Genomic DNA, 19,467 nt, shown 5'->3' on the forward strand with positions numbered 1-19,467 from the left:
CATGAACCCGAGAGTAACCTCTGACTTCCTGGTTTCACCGCTGTGATACATTTGTGATACACCCACGCACAAGTGATGAAAAAAAAAAATCTCTTTTCAAAGCAGACATATGAGGAACATCTGCCTGCCTGCCTGCCTGCCTGCCTGCCTGCCTGCCTGCCTGCCTCATAGGGCTCAGCAGAGGAGCAGTCAGGGAGTGAGAGGGGAAATGAGGAGAAAAAGAACCACAGAAAGAAAAGAGAAAAAAGGTACCAGCCAGCCAGTGGGGCCTTCATGAAGCAGACTGGACGGACTTCCAACCTGCCAGGTCCCTCACATCTCCTGCACTTAACACGCTGTTCCCTTTCCCCCCCCCTCTATAGTGTGATGGCTATTGCAGAGGGGCTACGGAAATTTGGAGACTGCTGAGCCAAAACAGATCACTTCAAAGTGGCTTATTTAACGCTTGCTAAATTTTTCATCACAGTCGCTTAATATCCTGGGGAAGCGGAGCTTTTGAAGTTGCTGTGAGACCGGGGATGTTCTTCTTACAATTCCTTTTTCCCCTCCCATTACCACCCTCCCTCTGCTGCGCTAAAACCCACAAACCTAAACACATACACACTCAGTTAACTCAACATTTGCACACACACTGAGGTGTGCGCGCGTGACACAGTTGTGCATACTCTTGTACACATAAAAACACTTTGCATCCCCACACACAATACGCGTTGTTTTTCATTTGGCGCTGGATGTCTCTGCTGGCAGAGATTCAAGGATAGGCCTAATAATTTACTAAACAAGGAATTTGAAGACTTTACCTTGGATTTATTTTTTTTCCAATTATGAAAGTCCTTTTTCAATATTGTCTGAAATATACAAGACGCATATTTAGCAATATTATGAAGAAAAGTGATTATGAAAATGTTTTGCTTCAGCACTAACTTTCCATATCTATTAGATACTTTGGTTAAGAGTTTAAGAAGATATCACTCCAACTAAAAAAAAAAAAAACTTTTTTGATAAGGAAATCAAAAACACTTTAATTGAATTTGGAACCGTATCTTTACACAATATGTTCCACACTGTTATGTGGATGTGAATCTGCTTTTGGATCTGCTCATGTAACATGTGCACAAAGGGTCTTGCACACTTGTGCACAGTGCAGGGTGTCACAACAGGAGGAGAGCACAAAGACTAGAGAGACACAAGGAGGTGACAGGGGGGGGGGGGGGGGGGGGGGTGATGGCCAAGGCAGCAGAGTTGAAGGTGGGTGGGGGTGGGTTTTGTTTTGTTTTTTAGACGGAGAGAAAGCAGGCTGGGTTGAGAGCAAGCGAAGATCACTGCCAGCGGCAACAGCAGCTACTGGCAGTGACTGGTATACCAGTCATCTGTGGTGGAACACACACTCACACTGTCTCTCCCACCCTCGCTGTCTCTCCCACCCTCGCTGTCTCTCTCTCTCTCTCTCTCTCTCTCTCTCTCTCTTTGCAGGTCTAGACCAGCCCCTCTGGCCTGTTTGGGGGTAGAGGCTGTGGCCTTGGCCCTTGAGCTGGGCCCTCTTGCCACAGAGGAGGACCATGCCACGCAGTGTGCCAGGGCCTGCTGATCTGGGCGAGGTGAGTCAGAACCTGTTAACATGACTGGTGTCCCCAGCCTGACACACTGGCTCGTCTGACATGCACATGTGCACATAAATGTTATACAAACGTGTAAGCTCAGGCTCTCTCTCTCTCTCTCCCCCTCTCTCTCCCTCACTCTCTCTACCCTCCAAACCCTGCCAGCACTCCCTTTCCTCTCATCCAGATAAAATCCTTTCAGACACAAATTTCAATTATTCACCTCATCCAAATAATGCCATGTGACAAGAATTATCCCTACTGTAATAATCCACTTAACTGGGAAAGAGCAGCTCATCAAAAAGAGAAAGGAGAAAAAGGGGACTGGAAGTGATGGTGGTGGTGGTGGTGGTGGTGGGGGAGACTTGTCAACCAGTCTCGAATCAGGACCCTCATAACAAGAATTTCTTCCCTTTTTGAGGAGGCAGTCTCGAAGCGCACTGGGATGATGAAATTGAAGTAAATTGAAAGAAAGCCTGGGAGAATGCTCCCACAATCAATAACCCCAGGATTAAATTAGCCTTGGCATGAAGGGATGATGGGGGGAGGATGAAGAGTGAATGGTGGTGAATGACATTGAGACATGTAGGCTGAACAATGCAGCACTGCTCTAACCTGGATGTGTTGTCCATACAAGGACAGTGAATGTACCTGTGATGTATTCCATCCCACTTAGCGGAGAGAAAGTCCTGGCTATGATCGTTGTCATCACTTGAACGGGCATATTTTGTAGAATCTTTTGTTCACACATGACGTAAATTTTTATTGTCACTTGCTGTTTTTAGATAAGCACATATTTACAGTATGGACAACTTAATATGGTCTTTGGTTTGTATGACATGCCAGCTAAAAAAAGTTTTTGAATTTTTTTCAGACCTGTTTTTCCAGAGTAACTATAGAAACCTTAATTAATAGGTTTAAAAAAAAAACCTTGCTTGGACATCATCTATGGGCTTCTCTTTCACCCATTAATGTTAATGAACAATACTAAAGTTTTCACCTTTAAATGACTCTAGCTAACAAGCTAACTTACTGACCGTGCAGCAGCTCATTCAGTTACTGCCCTGATTAGTTTCTAGATGATGCAGATTTCTGAAGAAGTTTCTGATTTTGTCAATTGCACTGACTTAATTTTCAAACTTTTAAGAATAAAAAGTAATTTTGAATAAAGCACAGGCGCATAACACTGATAATGTATGTGGGCTGTGATTGGTTGATGACATTGTTGGTGCAGGAATACAGTGTGTAAAATTGATACTGGACTAATCTTTGTAATATTGTGTCATATTCTGTAGTTTAATTTCATTGACACAATTCATTTCTTCTAGAAGTGTCTAATGACTATTGGCAAACCAATTCAAATTCAATTGGGACTCATCTTTGATCATTGGCTGGACTGAAAAACACAACGTGCCACACAACAGACTAACACAAGTATGTGGGGAAAGTATACTTGAAACCAGTGTGACAGCAATAAAGCTTTCTACATTCTTTTTACAGTTACTAGCTTCTATGTGGATGCCTTTTAAACTTTATCTTGCTGGAAAATGTGTAATATCATCTTAATGGTTCAGAAAAAGAAGTTTGTTGATGATAAACAAAAAAAGGAAACTTGTCTGAAAGATCATACAAAGCTGAATTTCACTCTGTTTTATACAATATGTGCCAAAGCAGCTGATTTCAATGCTTATCACACAATCAGAGCAACAACAACAACAACAAAAAAAAGACCAGCAAAATTGGCTGCAGAAAACTGTTGTTTGTTGCTTTGTTCATTAAGGCAGTCAAGTCATTTGTAAAAAAAATTAAATAAAAGAATTCTTACCAGTGCTTCTCTCGGAGCAGCTGCTGGAGCATCTCCAGGTGGAAGGACAGGCTGAGAAGATAAACAAACACTTGTATAAGAGTGCCATCTAGTGGAAGACCAAGGCTATGTTTGTTGAATACAGTCATGTAATAAAAGTTTCATTTCATAACGAGTAGTTAAGGACATAGTAAGGCATAGTCTTGATACATGTGAAGTGACTATTTGTCCGAAAAAAAATCGAAATCAAACTTAAATCAAACATAATCAAAAGGCCTCCGATGCACCATGGGGATGTGGAGTACACAGGCAAAAGTAGTCTCTGCAAAAGATCTACGTTTCTGAGGGTTTCTTTCTTTAAAGCAAGCGAAAAAACTCCTGTGTCCTCTCTTGTGCTGGTAAACAATACAAATAAAAAAGTAAACATAGGCCCAACCAGGTGCATGATGGTCCCATATCTGCCTCTTACATGTAACTTTAAGTGTCCACAGTGTCACCCAAATACCTAACACAAAATACTAATTATGCAAAACTGAATTTACTAAACGAATATCTAGCAAAAGAAAATATCAAAAAGATATTATAAAGAAAGAAAGCGTTTGGAATAACTCAATAAACAACAACACACAATATTAGTTAAATAATACCAAACTCAATTTGAACAAAAAAATAAATAGCTCCTACAAAATGTACACATCACAGTCTATTTCTACCATGGTCTGGGTATTCAATTCAATTCAATTCAATTCAATTCAATTAAAACAAAACTTTATTTGTCCCCGGGGGGCAATTCAAAGGCACACAGAGCAGTAAATTAACAACAGTGCAAGTAGACGAAACATTTTAACCTAAATGTCAATTTAAATACAACTTAAAGCTTAAACTTAACTTAAAAATACAAAATATAAAAAGTGTAGATATAAGTGGACAGTGATCAGACTAACAGATGTAACCATAACTATGTGCAGTAAACGAGAAATAAATATATATATATACAGAGCTATGTGCAAGTAGGCAAATACTAAATGATAAGTTATTAAGGTGCATGTTGAATAATGGAACAACAGAACTAATATATACAATATAACTGTAAAGGTAAATCATGTAAATCATGTCTTCATTAGTCAATTATTTACTTGTTGCAATAGGTAAAGTATTTTGTAATTTTCAGCAACACTCAATAATAAACCTGAGTTTTCCTTTTTTCGCTTTATAATTCTGATGGTTATTCGAGATGTCACTTTAGAAAGACTTCGTTTTGAACAATGCAAAGTTAACGCAGGTTAGCACGAAGTGTACCACATGTTTCTGAAAGTCCAAGCATTTTAAAATGTATGCATGTCCATCAGGATATATGAGCAGCAACTGCTGAAAGTTTATTTTCCACTTTCCGAATGACCAATACTCTTCAAGATGCAAGTACGAGGGACACACAACAGGCCGTGTTTTGTTCGGCTAACAATGACCTTTGTACATTATAATTTAAAACAAATCCTGCACACAACAAGACAGAGAGGAGGCTACTTAACGATACGAATTGAAGGGCGTACATTTGGACGAGGTGAACACCTAACGTTTGCAAACTAGGTTAGCAACATGTGCTAAGACACCAGAGTTTCAGATCGGTCCTTCGTGTCCACTTGTGGACTCAATCATGTCTGGGACAACTTTTGAAACGCTGCAGGAGCTAGCGTGCTAACTAGCAAAGCGTGCTAACCTTTGCTCGCTGAGCAGTCATAAAGGAATCAAACGAAACTCCGTTGATCGCAAAGTATTCACACATTATGATATTTTGTTTGTGTATCAGAAATTAAGATGTTAATTTTTTTTAAAGGCATAATTATAGACCTGAGTTGGTGGATCAGGTTGGTCGGTGGATGCCATCGTCCTTCCTATACTTGTTTGCTTTGCAGGCTGCTCTAGTGAATCCCACTCGATTGGTTTTCCTGAATGAGGTAAACAGTCCTCATTCACCACGTTATATGGTTATAAGTTACAATTTTACTTTGGGACTGATAGTGAACAATTATTTATTTTAAAACTTGTTTATTTGGTATGGGAAATATTGTATTCACACATGTAAATGGAATCAGAAAATACTCAAAATATAACAATTCAAAATAGAAATGGAACACTTTACCTACAAATAGGCCACTACATGGACTGAAAGACAAACAAGCAAACAAAACCCTGGATATTTGTGAACAATGGTTAATGTAACCCTGTTTTTTCTCTTTCAGTTTTTGTTTAGTTGTATTTTTTTATATATATACCCCTATGTATATAGTTGTACATAGATGTTTGTTTGTCTTGTGTTGTAATTGTCTTTTACTCATGTAACGGAGTTCATCTTCATAAGATTTAGTCTTGAGCCTATTGTCTTATTGTAATATATTGTCCAAGACATTCACATGATTTGAATCAAGGACCCATGCCTCAATATATGTTTTGTGTTCTGTGATGTTTTCGTTTAGTTAAAAAAAAAAAAGGTTAAATTAAGGCCACTATTACAGAGCTCTACAACAATTCCTGTTCATTTGATGATCAGACCTCACCTAACAGTCTGATTACTCTAGACAATCCTAACAAGGTCAGAATGACTGCTTTAGTGCCTACATAAGAGCAATAGGCTAACTAATTGCAGTAACAATTTGCTTACCTAATGTTAGTTGTTGGAAAATTATTTACACGTTCACAAGCTCATTTACAAAGCTTGAGAGGGAGATTTGTAACTGAAATCAATCTTTGCACATTTTTTTAAGCAAATATGCAAAAGATATGGGAAATGCTTATAGTCCTTTAATAGGTTTGACTTAAAATGATGTAACTGTTGAGGTGAAGAATGATGTAAATTACTGCTGCAAGGTATAGGCCTGATAGAATTAGGCCGAAAGCAGGACTATCTGTAGAGGCAGTCAGTCTTGCTGGGCAGAAGAAAAAAACATCTAAGCAGTCATGATACAGTATCGGAAAAATGGCAATGAATGTGAAGTATAATTATAATAGTTAGATGAGGCCCAGAGAAAAATAAGTTGGTGACCTTTATGGCATTAGCAGGACTGATCAATAGCACATCTGAGGTTAAATTGAAAAGAAAAAGGAAATGATTTAATGTGGAATGATGGGTATGGGGCGTGGAGTAGTTTATAATAGAGCAATTGATTTGACTATTTGGCATCTTTTATCATACATGTATCTAGAGATAATTGCAAAAGATGTAAACTAAAATGATTTTCAAGACTTAGAATAGAATAGAATAGAATTACTTTATTGATCCCAAACTGGGAAATTGTGGCGTTACAGCAGCAGGTTGTCCAAACACACAATATGAGTAAAAAACACAATGTTAGCAAATCTAAACACAATATAATATTAAATACAAAGTAAATAAGTACAAAAAAAATATCAAAAATAAGAATGTGAATATATACAACAAGGATTTAACTGAGCATTACTAGTCTTAAATAGGAAGATTAAATATGGAAGATTGAATGTAAATATGCAAAAACAGAGTTGTAAATGGTAGTAAATTAAATATGGAAGATTAAATGTAAATGTGCAAAAACAGAGTTGTAAATGGACAGTATTGACACAAGTTAAAGTGCATGAGTGTAGACTTAAATATTTTGTAAACATTGTCAGGTGCCCAAAACTTGAGATGATGTGCTTTTTAGTTTCAAAATATATCAGCGTGATAATGATTCTCCATATCAGTAGGAAATCCTGGTATTTTAGACACACTGCATTTAACATAGCCTGCACCTATTTGTGAACTCTCCCCTAACCAGATACTGTAGTAATTAACTTTATCCAAAAGGTGGCAGTAACGAGACACCGAAGATGCATTCTCCCGCTAAACGTCAGAAAGAAGAAGACAGCGCGGCGGTTCCGTGTTTGAATCCTCGAAGACAAGATAGTCGGCGACAGTTCTGTTGGTGCTGTTCTGTTTTAACTAACAAGGAGAAAATACATTTCTCCATATTAAGCATAGGATGACAGATGGGAAACCGTGTAAGGTGTGCAACTACACTCGACAGAAGTCATATGGGTTGGCAGTTCCCTCCCTGGATGAACTGAAGGTAAAAGGTGAGTTGTCAAGACGGGTTTTAACTTGTAAACATGTCTTAAGGGTGAATGTTGAATTGCAAAGCTTCTATTTCAAATAATAACCGTGTTTGAAAAAAGTTTCTTACATGTATTCAGCTGTTTTAAGTTTATAAAGTGATGGTTGGTGCTTGCTGAACGACACGGTGGTGTATAACGGAGGCTGTAAGTTCAACCTTTATATTTACAGTCTATGAGTGATACACAAATATCAACATGTAGTCTACATTCATCCTCAGAGCTGTTGTCAGCCGACAGTATTGCCGCAATGCTGATTTTGCTGCACAGTTTTTGCTAACTTATCTGTCATGATCAAAAAATGAGCTCTGTGTGGCAACATTTTCGTCGTGTTGAAACTTGCAGGAACTAAACATGAAAAGTCAGGAAAGATCTCATTGTTGCCCTGCTCATTCTTTGAATGCTAGTCATGAGGCGTTGCCTAAATCACTGCACTCTTCACTTTTCACTATCTCTGTCCATGAAGATTAGAGGTCTGTGTGCAGCTTATAGTACATCATGTATATGGGCTTTAACAGATTGCATTAGAATATTCACAATTTTGACATTTATATGAATTGTCAGTAGATGTCTTATAAGGTGCCTCGGACTATTAATAATATAAACGATTAAATACAAAGGTTATGATGACTGTGAAGTTGAAATCATTATAGCACCAAGCTTGTTCATACTGATAAGATGTGTGAATGAAGGATAACAAGAGGCTAAAGATTATTAAAGTTGTCATATCAAATGATATTTACATGGCTCTTCTCAAGTGTATTTCTCTTTCCTTACCACAGGAAGTCAGTTTCTTGGCTTCAGCCCCAGTGAAGAGGTCAGAGTGGTCCTTGAAGATGATGGCACGATAGTAGAGGATCAGGGATATTTTTTGTGTTTACCCTTAAACACAAAGTTCATGCTTCTGCATGAGAAAGAGACATGGTCTCCTGTCCGAAGAAGTAAGCTGGCCTATTTCTATCCCATTTATTTAAATACAACACAGAGTCCTGTTTTTGATACTCATTACTTCTCATCGCAGTGGACGGCGGCACAGCCTGGATGGCCAGAGACTCAATGGTTCTGGAGACTGATACTGTTGACACTGCAGCACCTTGGTGGGACCTGGCTCAGCAGCTGAGGCAGGACCTCACAAGCATCATCCTCATGTCTGACGCAGACTTACAGGTATTAGCACTATTCCTTTATTTCAGCATTAGTGTTCACTGTCATGCCTCACAAAGTATGTACTGTTACAGGCAACAAAGAGAGAGTTCTACTTGAAAAAACACTGTCCTCAGTTGTCAGACATTTTTTGAAATAGTTGATTAACTACTCTATTGCCTCCTTCTTGTGTTCTGTCCCAGTCCTGCTCCGCAGACAGACTCAGAAACTATACTCCAGGCCATATGATGTACAACACCTCTCTGTTATGGCAGGGGTGGAAGAACACAAGTGATCTACTCCTGGAAAAATCATTTACATTGCACAGCTGTTTGGAAGAGAAAGCTTTTTTGTTATGGACACTTGTTAATTTACTGAATATTACATTAGCACAAATGCACCTTTAATGTATGCACTCCCTCTTCACAGACACTGCTGTACCTTGCCAGATGAATTCTGCTGTGCAGCTGCATGACATAGGTGTCCTCTAGTTTCCGTACAAGTTTAATTTAATTAGTGATTTAGAGCACATATAGGTTTTATTTTTTTATTCCTGCACAGGTTTAATTTATCATTCGGTTTCAGACCTTAGTGGATTCTCCATGCCCTGAGCTAGCCTCTGCTCTGAGCTTCCCAGAGAAGAGGACTGCTGACCTCCAGCAGACGCTGCAGACGGTTTTGGACCGACGAGAGGAGGAGAGGCAGTCCAAGGAGTTGCTACAGCTCTACCTCCAAACAGTGGAGAAAGAGGATGGACAGCAGGGAGAGCCTAGCCAGAAAGGTACGGCTTTCTCCTCAACAGTGTTATTATGTAGCAGTTTCTCTTTGGAAATAGTCAGCATAAACGAAAAACAAGAACTCTAATCTTGCCTTAGTCTTTCAGAAAGATTAATAGTTTTAAATATTGTCTTTCTGGCTCATAAATTATGTGTTAAGTCTTTATATATGGTTAAAATGTCATATTTGTGTGTGTGTATCCGTAAGCTCAATAGAAATCAGTATCTTATTTAACATTATGCCTTTTGCGATACATATCTCGTGCCAATGCGAGCTGCACTTGTGCCTTTTGGACACTAGGTGGAACCATTGTTGCTGCTGAATGTCACATGTTGTGGTGATTTATTAAAAACTATTCCCTCATATAACAAATAAGTGTGAGAGATAACTGTTTTTTAATGCGTCAGGGGCTGGAGATGTGGACATGACGGATGTAATGGAGTTGGACTCAGGTTCAGGATTCATGTACAGGACACTGATGGTGCTAAAAGGCAAAACAAGCCCAGAAACCAGACTCTCCACTGAAGACCTGCAGGTAGTCGACTTACACCGCTGATCCCAAAGTGACTAAAACGTCGGCAGATGAAAATACTCTTCATTTGGCTGTTATCCATGTATAAACTATTGTACTGTATATTACTGCATCAGAGGAGTCAGTCTGTCTTAGAACTATTTGAATAGTCTATTCAGTACATGTAGATTACTGCTTAGATTGAGAAACCAAAGTGCATTTAAATGACTCAGCAATTAGGGGACACTCTCTAGCTTTCATTTGCTTCATCGCACATCCTTCCATCTGACTTAAGGCCCTATGCTATTACATACCATATCAAGTCTAGCACACAGCTATAAAAATGAAGAAGCAATTTAAGTAAAACTGCAAGTCTGGACACAACACAGCAATACTTTCTTAGAAAATGTGCTTTTTAATCATCAAAGGGTATGTACTTGAGCTACAGTGCAAAATAAACAATTTGTCTACGATCATTTGTGTACTCAAGAGAAGCAAAATATTGGAAACCCCTTTTAAAACAACTTAGTTTAATTAACCCACAACACTCACCGAACCCTTAATTTAACTTATCTTTTCTGATTCAGTGTCAAAAACATGAAACATTACAGCAGGATTTATTATCCATACAATACATTATTGTTCCTCACATGTTCACATTTCCTGTGTTTGAAATGAAGTCTCTTCCCTGGATCTGCAGATGGTAGTGAACAGAGGGGTGGACTCTATGGTTCCAGTACTGGGCTGGGACAGAACGAGGACATCTGCCCTGCTGCAAGCCTGTGAAGCTGAGCTGACCAAGCGTCTCCAGCAGGTTCAGGCCGTGCAGTCGATCAGGAGCAACACCCAGCCAGACAGCAGCCAGCAGGTGGACGAGAAGAGCTCGAAGGAGAGTGTTGAAACTCCAGCCGGAGGCGACTAGGCACCTGAGCAGAGACAGATAAAGGACACTACCTGCCTCAGGGTCAGTAGAATGGGATTGTCCCTGTGTTACTGATCATATACATAATGCTGGGATTTATGAATGTCAATGATGTTGACATTTCAAACACTTTGTTCAACTTGCAAACCACTTGAACGCCTCAACAGGGAGCAGGGTGATTTGCATACGTTATGTTTTTCAAAGACATGTTTGTGTTACCCACTGGCACCAACTTTCTAATGGATTCTACTCTGATCAAGTCAACAAACTGAAAAATAATTTATGACAATAATATACATTTAAACTTGAAGCAATAATTCAAAACTTTAGGAAATATGCCTACTTTTTTTTTTGCTGTAATTTAGTCGAGACAATTGATGACAATCTCAGAACTCTCTCTTCAATATGAAGCAGGAGTAGCAGCCTGCAATATTAGCTTAGCACGCTTGAAATCTGCCTATCAGCGACCGCATTTCTTATTGTAGTCTCTGCTTCAACCTCAACAGTGTGACTAGACTCCAGGATTTCTGGATAACAAATAGTCCTGTACAAAACCTTCAGTTTAAAAACAAAAGACAAGACACAACATATTCAATTATGAACGTTAAGTGTTCTAACTGGCAGATATTAATGTCTTGTAGATAATTAAATCTTGTGCTGCTATCTTGAACTCCATATTTAGTAGACTGCTACAGAGGTGTATCAATCAGCAAAATGTGAAATGATTGCTTTAAAATGGTACAGTTGAAGCAGTATTATTGTTTACATCATGCAAGCCCTTAAACACTACCAATTTAGACAGAAGGTTAGCACTGTTTTTGTTAACATGAAGCTGAAAACAAGACAGCTTTAGACCTGCTCTTTTTGTAAAGTTTCTGGAGAACTTTTGTTGTGAATTGGCGTTGTACGAATAAAGATTGACTGTCTGAAGTAGGAAGATTACTCTAAACAAAACATACTTTATATCTTTTGGAAATCACATTCAATACTTTTTTTTACTAAGGGATGATTTGGGATTTTAAGCAGTGTGTTTTTATTTTTAATCAGCTGACAACCAAACTGATCCACATACAGTAACATGCATGCTGTATGTAATCCTCCAAAGTGAGTCATGCAAAAAGAGAAAACTCTTATGCTACCATGCCATAGCATTTCACTTATTGAGTCTTTTTACACTTACCTCAATGTGACATTTGTCATTCTCATTTTATACCACACTTCATGTGCATCGTACAGCAATAAGCTAGGGTGAGTGTTTAAAGAAACTGCGGGCCAAAGTAAATGAACAGATAAAATATAAATGTATCAGTATGATCAATATAAGATCATGCATGGTTGTGTTTTTATTCAGTGTGAGACAGCCGACAGCAGCAGTCACAAACATACAGATAACATCATCTCAATATTTCTTTGCATGGTATATATGCAAGTTCTGACGAGGACCAAAGAGATTACAGTAAAAAATAAAAATAAAAATAAAAGTTTTCATGAGTTAATGTGAATTCCATAATCATTCCAACAATAAAGAGGCTGGATAAGATGTATATCACTTTATTCATGTAAGCGTCACTGATCACATTATGGATTAGAACAACTTGGCTTCACCTTAGAGTCCCGTGGTCTCAGTATTTCTGGATGAGAGCCCATCAAAGATCCTCTATTATACACATTAATAGAGTAATGCATCAGTCTTGGTGGCAGTGTAAGATGGTGTGTATGATTTCTATAGGTCTCTCTGACTCATGGGTCATGTAGGTGATGGCCTTTGTCATGGCTGTCATCTGGTCTGTCTCAAACAGTGAGACAGTGTAATGACAATAGATTCAAATTTGTGGAATGATCATCTTTTTGCATTTTGATGAGGATGAGATGTTGCTGTTGGCTTGTACTTTAGTATGATATACACGGTGAAATGGGGCAGTCATCTAGATCTTTGTTTTTATTCAATGATGTCACGCATTTTACAATAAGAAACCTGACAGCAGCTGTTTAATAACCATGGAAGATTTGCCATGTTAGCGCCCCAATAATTCCCAATTTGGTATCTGTTCAATTAAACAGCAATATTAAGTGATTTTAGGTACCCTTTATAATCATAGTAAATGGTGTTCTAATTATACTATCCCTCAAATGTTTATAATGAATCAAAATGCATTAAATACACTCAAATACTTATTAGTAATGCATTTGCATACTCAGACATTTTTTACTTTTTTTTAAACTTCAAGTTAACCTCTTGTATCTCCTTCAATTGCATCAACATCATGTATACTTAGTGTGTGTGTGTGTGTGTGTATATATATATATATATATATATATATATATATATATAGTATATGAGTATATCAGCTGTAAGCAAACTGGCTGCAAACTGCTGCATGCTATCTTCCAACTGTTGCTTAATGGGTTTCATGGTGTGCGTACTTCCTGTGGAATTGCCTCCAACTAGGCGCAGTTAGAAGCGAGAGTTCTACGGGAGTAGTCGATGGTGCTCTCATATGTCTCACAGTCTGGTGGATTAGATTAGGAGTTAACAGTGTTTCAGTAACAAATGCAGGGTTGCTCTGCAAGTACATACCAAGTTGCCCTGAGGACTGTCTGGACATTTCATGCTGGAAACAAACACAATTCTATGTGTGCAGATGACGTTCTTCGAATGAACATCCACATGAGATCGGTTCGCGAATGCCGAGGTGATGGATGGGTCAGTATGCACCTGGCTTTGCTTAGTTGTGGCCTTCAAGGAAAACAGAAAATAGCAGCGTGACAGTTCAGTCAGAGTTAACATAATCAGGTCATAAAGTACACAAGTTAACAGAGAAATGTTGTGGACTTATTTCATTAGACATGAAGAAAAAAACAAAACAAAAAACACTGAAGCAACAGATATACGTAAATCAACACAAGTGTGTTTCATTCCCACATCCAGTCATGCTCTTTGGCCCACTTGTAGAGTACAGACGGAGGAAACATTAGTGAGTGAATGCAAAAGTGTCAAATGAGAGGCAATTTCATGGGTCTGAAGAGCCTCATGATGACTGTTTAGATAGAGGAGTAGAGCTGGGGTTGCTGAGAACAAGCTGCATAATGTATGAGGGTTAAATGACAAGCATTCACTGACTCTTAGACCAGACGGCTGATTTACAAACTACTCAACAGAATTAGAACATTAAGTCAGCCATTTTTTTTCTGTCTTCAATGAAAGAAATAGCAGCTGCACAACTTATTTTAGTATTAAGTATTTTTATATTAAAATTCCTCTTTTATCACATATGGTGATGGTTACAAGACAAAGTGTTTGACTCATTGATTTCAACATTTGGAAATAAAGCTCAGGAAAAGTGTCTTGTGTCACTTTTATTTAAATTCCTTTTATTTTGAGAAGTGAAAGGTAATGTTTTAAATGTTGCAGAGCATATTTTTCAGTGTCAAAATATAGTAGGGTATCATCAACACAGTGCTAAAACTTTGACAAAAAACAACATTCCAAGATGAAGATACATCACTGTGGAAAATATACTACAATGTGTGTAACTTGGTACTTGTGTATTTGATCTTCCATCCCTTGTTTTTCCCACTTTGATCCGATCTGAACGCAACATGCACCTGGTAACTTCCTGTGTCAATGCGACCGGGTGCCATCGATCCACAGAAGGGTCCATACTCCTGCCCAGTGGTGGAAATCTAGTAAAAGGGAAACAACACATAAGAAGCAGAGAAGTTGATTCATTAATCTGCTGACTGATTTATACCCAGACAAACTGAAATATGCAGGACACGGCATGGCCAAACCGTTTTATCACCCGAGGTGGACAAGCGGGTAACAAACTGCCTTGACAAGCATGAGGAGGAATACATTGCTTTGTCACATTCCTGTGTGTGTGTGTGTGTGTTATGTTCAGAAGTCACATGACTAACCTTCAACATATCGTACGGACAGGGGGCATCAGGGTGTCCCTCTATGTCAAAGGGTTCTAGGAAGTCCAGAATTATTCTGTAGCCTTCTAGTAGACGAATGATATGGTCACACTGAATCATGGTTGGGTAAGGACTCGGGTAGCCCGGACTGGTGAGAACACCAGACAGCGAGGTCAACGTCTGGTTTTGGCATGGCACTGGAAGAAGACACACACATTCAAATTCTACATGGGTAATCTAGGATTTATTTAGACATTTTCTACAATCCTTTGTTTATGAAGGCCTAAATAAGTCTAAGGATCAAACTGCTGAAAGACTAGTGTTGAATTACCACAGAGTTGATTTCAACCCTTTCTCAGGGTTTATATAGCTCCACCCTTTTAGAGTCAAATCGACACTTTTGAAATAGTTAAACATTTAACACTGAGAGAGAGAGTTCCCTTTCCAACTCGCTAAACAGATTTAAAATAACACTGAGACAAGTAACTCTGCTACGACACTTTTTTTTTTTTTTACTACCTGGCTAGTGTTAGTTTCACTCCATTAAGTGTCAGGTATTTACACTACAAAGTGTTAAAATTATTTTTAAGAATGATTTCAAATAAACATTTTAAGTATTAAGTAATAATCAATTTTGAAACAGTGACATTTTATTTTCTCTGTAAATCAATACATTGTGAATAAAGGTACAATATACAACTTCCACAGTTTTCAAGAATGTGTAGAAATTCACCAATGCTGCATCATAAGACATGTTAAACACAAAATGTGCTTTGAAAAGTTCATCAAATGCCCAGAGGAAGCGGTTTGCCTGTTATGGGATGAGATGCTTGTCCATGGTGATGTAGAAGCTGTCACTCTTGCTCTTCTGACGTCCAACAGGGAGGAGGTATGGATACCGACTCTGCTCCAGACTGCAGCATGACTGGGGAAAAATAAATGATACACAAGGACAATGTTTATAAAGTTCCCTCACAAAACCCATTCCATCTCAGGTGAAATCAAAGTTAAAATAATTAATGCAAAAATGTATTAATTTACTCACCTTTTTCATGAAATTGCATGTAGTCAACCTCCTCCAACTTCACATACTTCTGTAGTTGTTTTGTATTTTACTGGAACCAGCATATTTTCTGAAATAAAAGTTAAAAGTTAATTAACACAAAAGCAGGAAATAAAAAGGGTAATGCTGGTGATGCTCACAGGGCAACTACATGTGAAAATAAACAGAAACATTAGCTTCAACCTCAAAATGTAAACATAAAAAAGCATATTGTCATTGCTACCAGCTTTAAAAGTGCCTTATTTATTTTCATTTATATACGTTAAAAGGATTTTAAGGGTTAGTGCACAAGGCAGCTTGCTAACATTAGCTTCTCACTGTGACTGTGGCCATTTAGTTCATGGCAACACACAAGTCCTTTTAAAGTAGATAATCTCCACAGATATACAGTCGTATTTTACAGTTGTTCAGAGAATCACATTATAGCATGTGTTTTACTTACCATGTAGAACTGCAGAGGAGGAACATGTCCACAACTCTTCTCTGTTCTCTCCACATGACAAAATGAACTGAGCGGGAAACCTTGGCGGAGCTTGGATTAATTAACTCTCTGCAGAGTTGGACTACAGTTGACCAACACTACTGGATCAACACTGTAAAACAACGCCAACACTGAACACCATTTCAATGAGAATGAGTTTAAATCACACTTTGGGAGTTGAAATCAACTCTGAAATGTTTAACCCTGAAATTTCAACTCTTCAATTTTTGCTGTGTTGGATTTTAGTATTGGCTATGAAAAAGTTTTATGAGCAAAAGAACATCATTTTTTATCTCAATTGACACATTTCCAGGCAGCATATATATTATGATTTATTTGGGTTAGCATTATTGCCGAGGCAAATGTGCAGATGTTGTAACAGACAAAAACAAATGAGTATTGCAAGGAGGCTGAGCTCCTGTAATTCAAATAATTAGTACAATCTGTAGGCAGATAATCATTTTTGCCTTTTCATTGCATGATTTGTTTTGTCATTCTTATTTCCCTCTGACGAAGAATAATTAGTTATGGCACATAAATTGTTAATAGTGATTAATTACCCACTGTCGCTGCACTGTTAGCGCCAAACACAGGTATCAATTTATAATGCCATTTTGAAGTTTCTTTTCCCTCAGGAATGGACAGTAATTAACCTTGCCTCACACCAGCTGGCAGAGATCAACTGCTTTGTGCATCAGTGTGGCTTTTAGCTTAAAGTTAGTAAGAACAGTCTAGTTATGATGGAATGAAATACAATCTAGAACAGCCCTGTGTGAAATGTCAGAAAAATGAAATCGTTTTTTAAAGATTTGTGTTGCACAACTGTGAAATATTGAGAACACTTTGAGACCGAAACCTTTTTCTTCCAATAATTAGGTATAATTACACGTTTACAACACTGCAGCAATCTAATCTCTTTAATCTCACTTTTATCCAGCCCTGTGACAAAGTCTGCAAATTAGCAGAATTTTTTTAATTGTTTTTTTTTTAACACCTTGATACCAAAATGGTGAATTAAAAGATGTGACTGCTATAAACAAACCTTTTAGAATTAAAAAAATATTGATCAAATAGAAGTAAATGGGAGATTTGAAATTGCTTTGCTCTGTTCCCCTCAATCCATGTTGTGTCTGGTACTGAGGATCTTAGCAGCAGTGTATACGACACCATAAGGCCATTACATATTTAGAGAATTTTAAATATACAGCCAAATGCTACCGAGCTCACAACACTACACAACCTTTGACTCACTTTGATAAAGCTCTGATAAACATGCCTCTTGAGCGTTACACTGCATGGCCCCGTACCTGTGCAGGATCTGTTGTTGTCATGGAGAAGGAATCCTTGTCTGCATGTGCAATAAAATCCACCGATGTAATTGTGGCAAAAGTGATCGCACACACTCTCCCCGTCTATCTTGGACAAACATTCGTTGATATCTGTCAGAGGGAAAAGTAAGAGTGAAACACAACACAAAATCGTTTTTAATTAATTCAAAGATCAAATAGAGGAAGAACTGTATCATGTTAAATGAATGTCTTATAAATTCCTAATGTGCCTAAACTCGGTCTGATGAGATAATATGTTTTTTGGCAGACACCAAATTAGTTTATCTTTACATTTGATACACAAGAATCTGAGGTCCATTAGCAGTAACATATCAATGACCTGCAATCTAAACTAAAGTCAATGAAAAGAGGAAGAAGGAAAAAAGTAACTTTTAAAAAAAGTGAATAATAATATTAAATAATTGCATTTGGATGTAAAGTTTGCATTCATTTAGTGTCTTTGAGGAATTTTGTTTGACTTTATCCTAACATGTCATTTGTATTTTTTTTTTTATACTTTATGGTTTATGTCATCTATGTACTTCTGTAGGATGATACAACCCTGCTATTTGCATGTTGCAGGTTGTAGATACATTGGCAAACACATGTCACTATTGTGCATCACCTTCCGATGTGTAAAAAGCTTGGAAGCCGGTGAATCGGCCCTCGTTCGAGTAGTCACTCCTAAAGATGATAGACATCAGGTTCTCTGCTGACAGGACGACTGTGTTCCTCGGGCTGCTCTCATAGTTCTTCTCCTCCTCACCGCAGAACCGCAGTGTTTCATTCCCATCTGCCAGAACCTGGTTTGAAAAGGTCAGAGGCCTGTAAATGAGCAAGCTTTAGACTTCAGTGCAGATAATGGGAGTTGTAGTTTCTGCAGCATCTACCTGGACGTAGTCATATTCACACTGGTTAGACGGTTCCATGCTAAAGTGTCTGAAGTAGAGTTTGACCCTGTGGCCATTGGGGACACTAATGTTCCACACTATGTGCTGGTTGTCAGGGTAAGGCTGGGGGAAGTCGGGGGAGGTGAAGCTGCCATATAATCCTGTCATTTCCACACTCAGTGAGACATGGAGGAGGGTAAAGAGGACAAAAACACAGCACCCACTGGGCAAAATGAGGTGTGATGGCAGCAGTTTTCAGGATCATTTTCCACAAATAATACTATCTGACACTCACCTGGTCATGTTGGCTGAAAAGTCCCCAGATATTTGGCGTGCTGTGGAGTGGTTCACTCTCAGTGATCTGAGGGTAAATGAACCCAACTGGCGGGCCGACATTTAGGTAAACAAAGTGAGACAGGCGCATGATCAGTTTGTCATCATTTCCTCCAACCCTCGGTCACAGAAATCTATCACAGCGGTAAATGCCAGAATCATTTGTATTCATTCTGATTATGTTAACCTATTTTTCTTAATGTTGTATCATTTTAATATGAGCTACGACTGATAACAAGAACACAAAAAATCATACTTCACAGAGCACGTTTTTCTTGTTTAATTTGTCATCTTTAAATATAAATGAATACAATATTAAGCTCCAAAAACAGCAAATGAGGAGCACTCAGCAAATGAGGAGCACTCAGCAAAGGAGGAGCACTCTCGACAGTTAAACACAGTAAAGTATGCACAACAGCAACAAGACAAGAAAGAGACAAAAAATCAGCACACAAAAATGTCCTTTCGGTTTCTTGAAGGCTTAGCACCGAAACGCGTCCTTTGCTGTTGTTGTTGTTGTTCCTGCCTTACCCGGAGTAAAATAACTTTAAGGACTTTTTTGGGTGCTGACTTTTTG

The 19,467-nt window shown here is 38.3% G+C and overlaps 3 protein-coding genes across 3 annotated transcripts in view; 1 reads left to right on the plus strand and 2 right to left on the minus strand.

The window, feature by feature from the left end:
- pex14 (peroxisomal biogenesis factor 14) overlaps positions 1-5,337 on the minus strand; it is a 47,425-nt gene extending 42,088 nt beyond the window's left edge. Inside the window, exons 1-2 of the mRNA XM_065961382.1 lie at positions 5,251-5,337; positions 3,424-3,474 (exon numbers count right to left, since the gene is read on the minus strand). Of these exons, the coding sequence (XP_065817454.1) occupies positions 3,424-3,474; positions 5,251-5,286 (87 nt within the window). The 5' untranslated portion in view covers positions 5,287-5,337. The remainder of the gene's footprint in view (positions 1-3,423; positions 3,475-5,250) is intronic.
- A 1,396-nt stretch (positions 5,338-6,733) lies between these two features.
- On the plus strand, positions 6,734-11,807 carry dffa (DNA fragmentation factor, alpha polypeptide). The gene is made up of 6 exons (XM_020632358.3): positions 6,734-7,488; positions 8,307-8,465; positions 8,546-8,691; positions 9,253-9,448; positions 9,852-9,979; positions 10,656-11,807. Exons 1-6 carry the CDS (start codon positions 7,395-7,397, stop codon positions 10,875-10,877), a joined length of 945 nt encoding a protein of 314 aa, XP_020488014.2. The 5' UTR covers positions 6,734-7,394; the 3' UTR covers positions 10,878-11,807.
- A 2,267-nt stretch (positions 11,808-14,074) lies between these two features.
- Positions 14,075-18,943, minus strand: masp2 (MBL associated serine protease 2). The gene is made up of 6 exons (XM_029277038.2): positions 18,853-18,943; positions 18,558-18,780; positions 18,293-18,470; positions 17,647-17,778; positions 14,796-14,992; positions 14,075-14,561 (listed from the first exon to the last, which is right to left on the minus strand). The coding sequence occupies exons 1-6, from the start codon at positions 18,858-18,860 to the stop codon at positions 14,397-14,399; spliced, it is 903 nt and encodes a 300-aa protein (XP_029132871.1). The 5' UTR covers positions 18,861-18,943; the 3' UTR covers positions 14,075-14,396.
- Between the last annotated feature and the right edge of the window lie 524 nt (positions 18,944-19,467).

The sequence above is a fragment of the Labrus bergylta genome, chromosome 12 (genome assembly GCF_963930695.1).
Source record: "Labrus bergylta chromosome 12, fLabBer1.1, whole genome shotgun sequence".
Taxonomy (NCBI): domain Eukaryota; kingdom Metazoa; phylum Chordata; class Actinopteri; order Labriformes; family Labridae; genus Labrus; species Labrus bergylta.

Excerpts from the sequence above, each read along its gene's own strand:
- masp2 (XM_029277038.2), bottom strand. Across the intron at positions 18,471-18,557 it reads GTGAATATGACTACGTCCAG|GTTCTGGCAGATGGGAATGA; the intron begins GTAGATGCTGCA and ends TTTTCAAACCAG. Across the intron at positions 14,993-17,646 it reads CAACAACAGATCCTGCACAG|TGCCATGCCAAAACCAGACG; the intron begins GTACGGGGCCAT and ends GTCTTCTTCCAG.
- dffa (XM_020632358.3), top strand. The coding sequence starts at position 7,395 with ATGACAGATGGGAAACCGTGTAAGGTGTGCAACTACACTCGACAGAAG. Across the intron at positions 8,466-8,545 it reads ATGGTCTCCTGTCCGAAGAA|TGGACGGCGGCACAGCCTGG; the intron begins GTAAGCTGGCCT and ends TTCTCATCGCAG. Across the intron at positions 9,449-9,851 it reads GGGAGAGCCTAGCCAGAAAG|GGGCTGGAGATGTGGACATG; the intron begins GTACGGCTTTCT and ends TTAATGCGTCAG.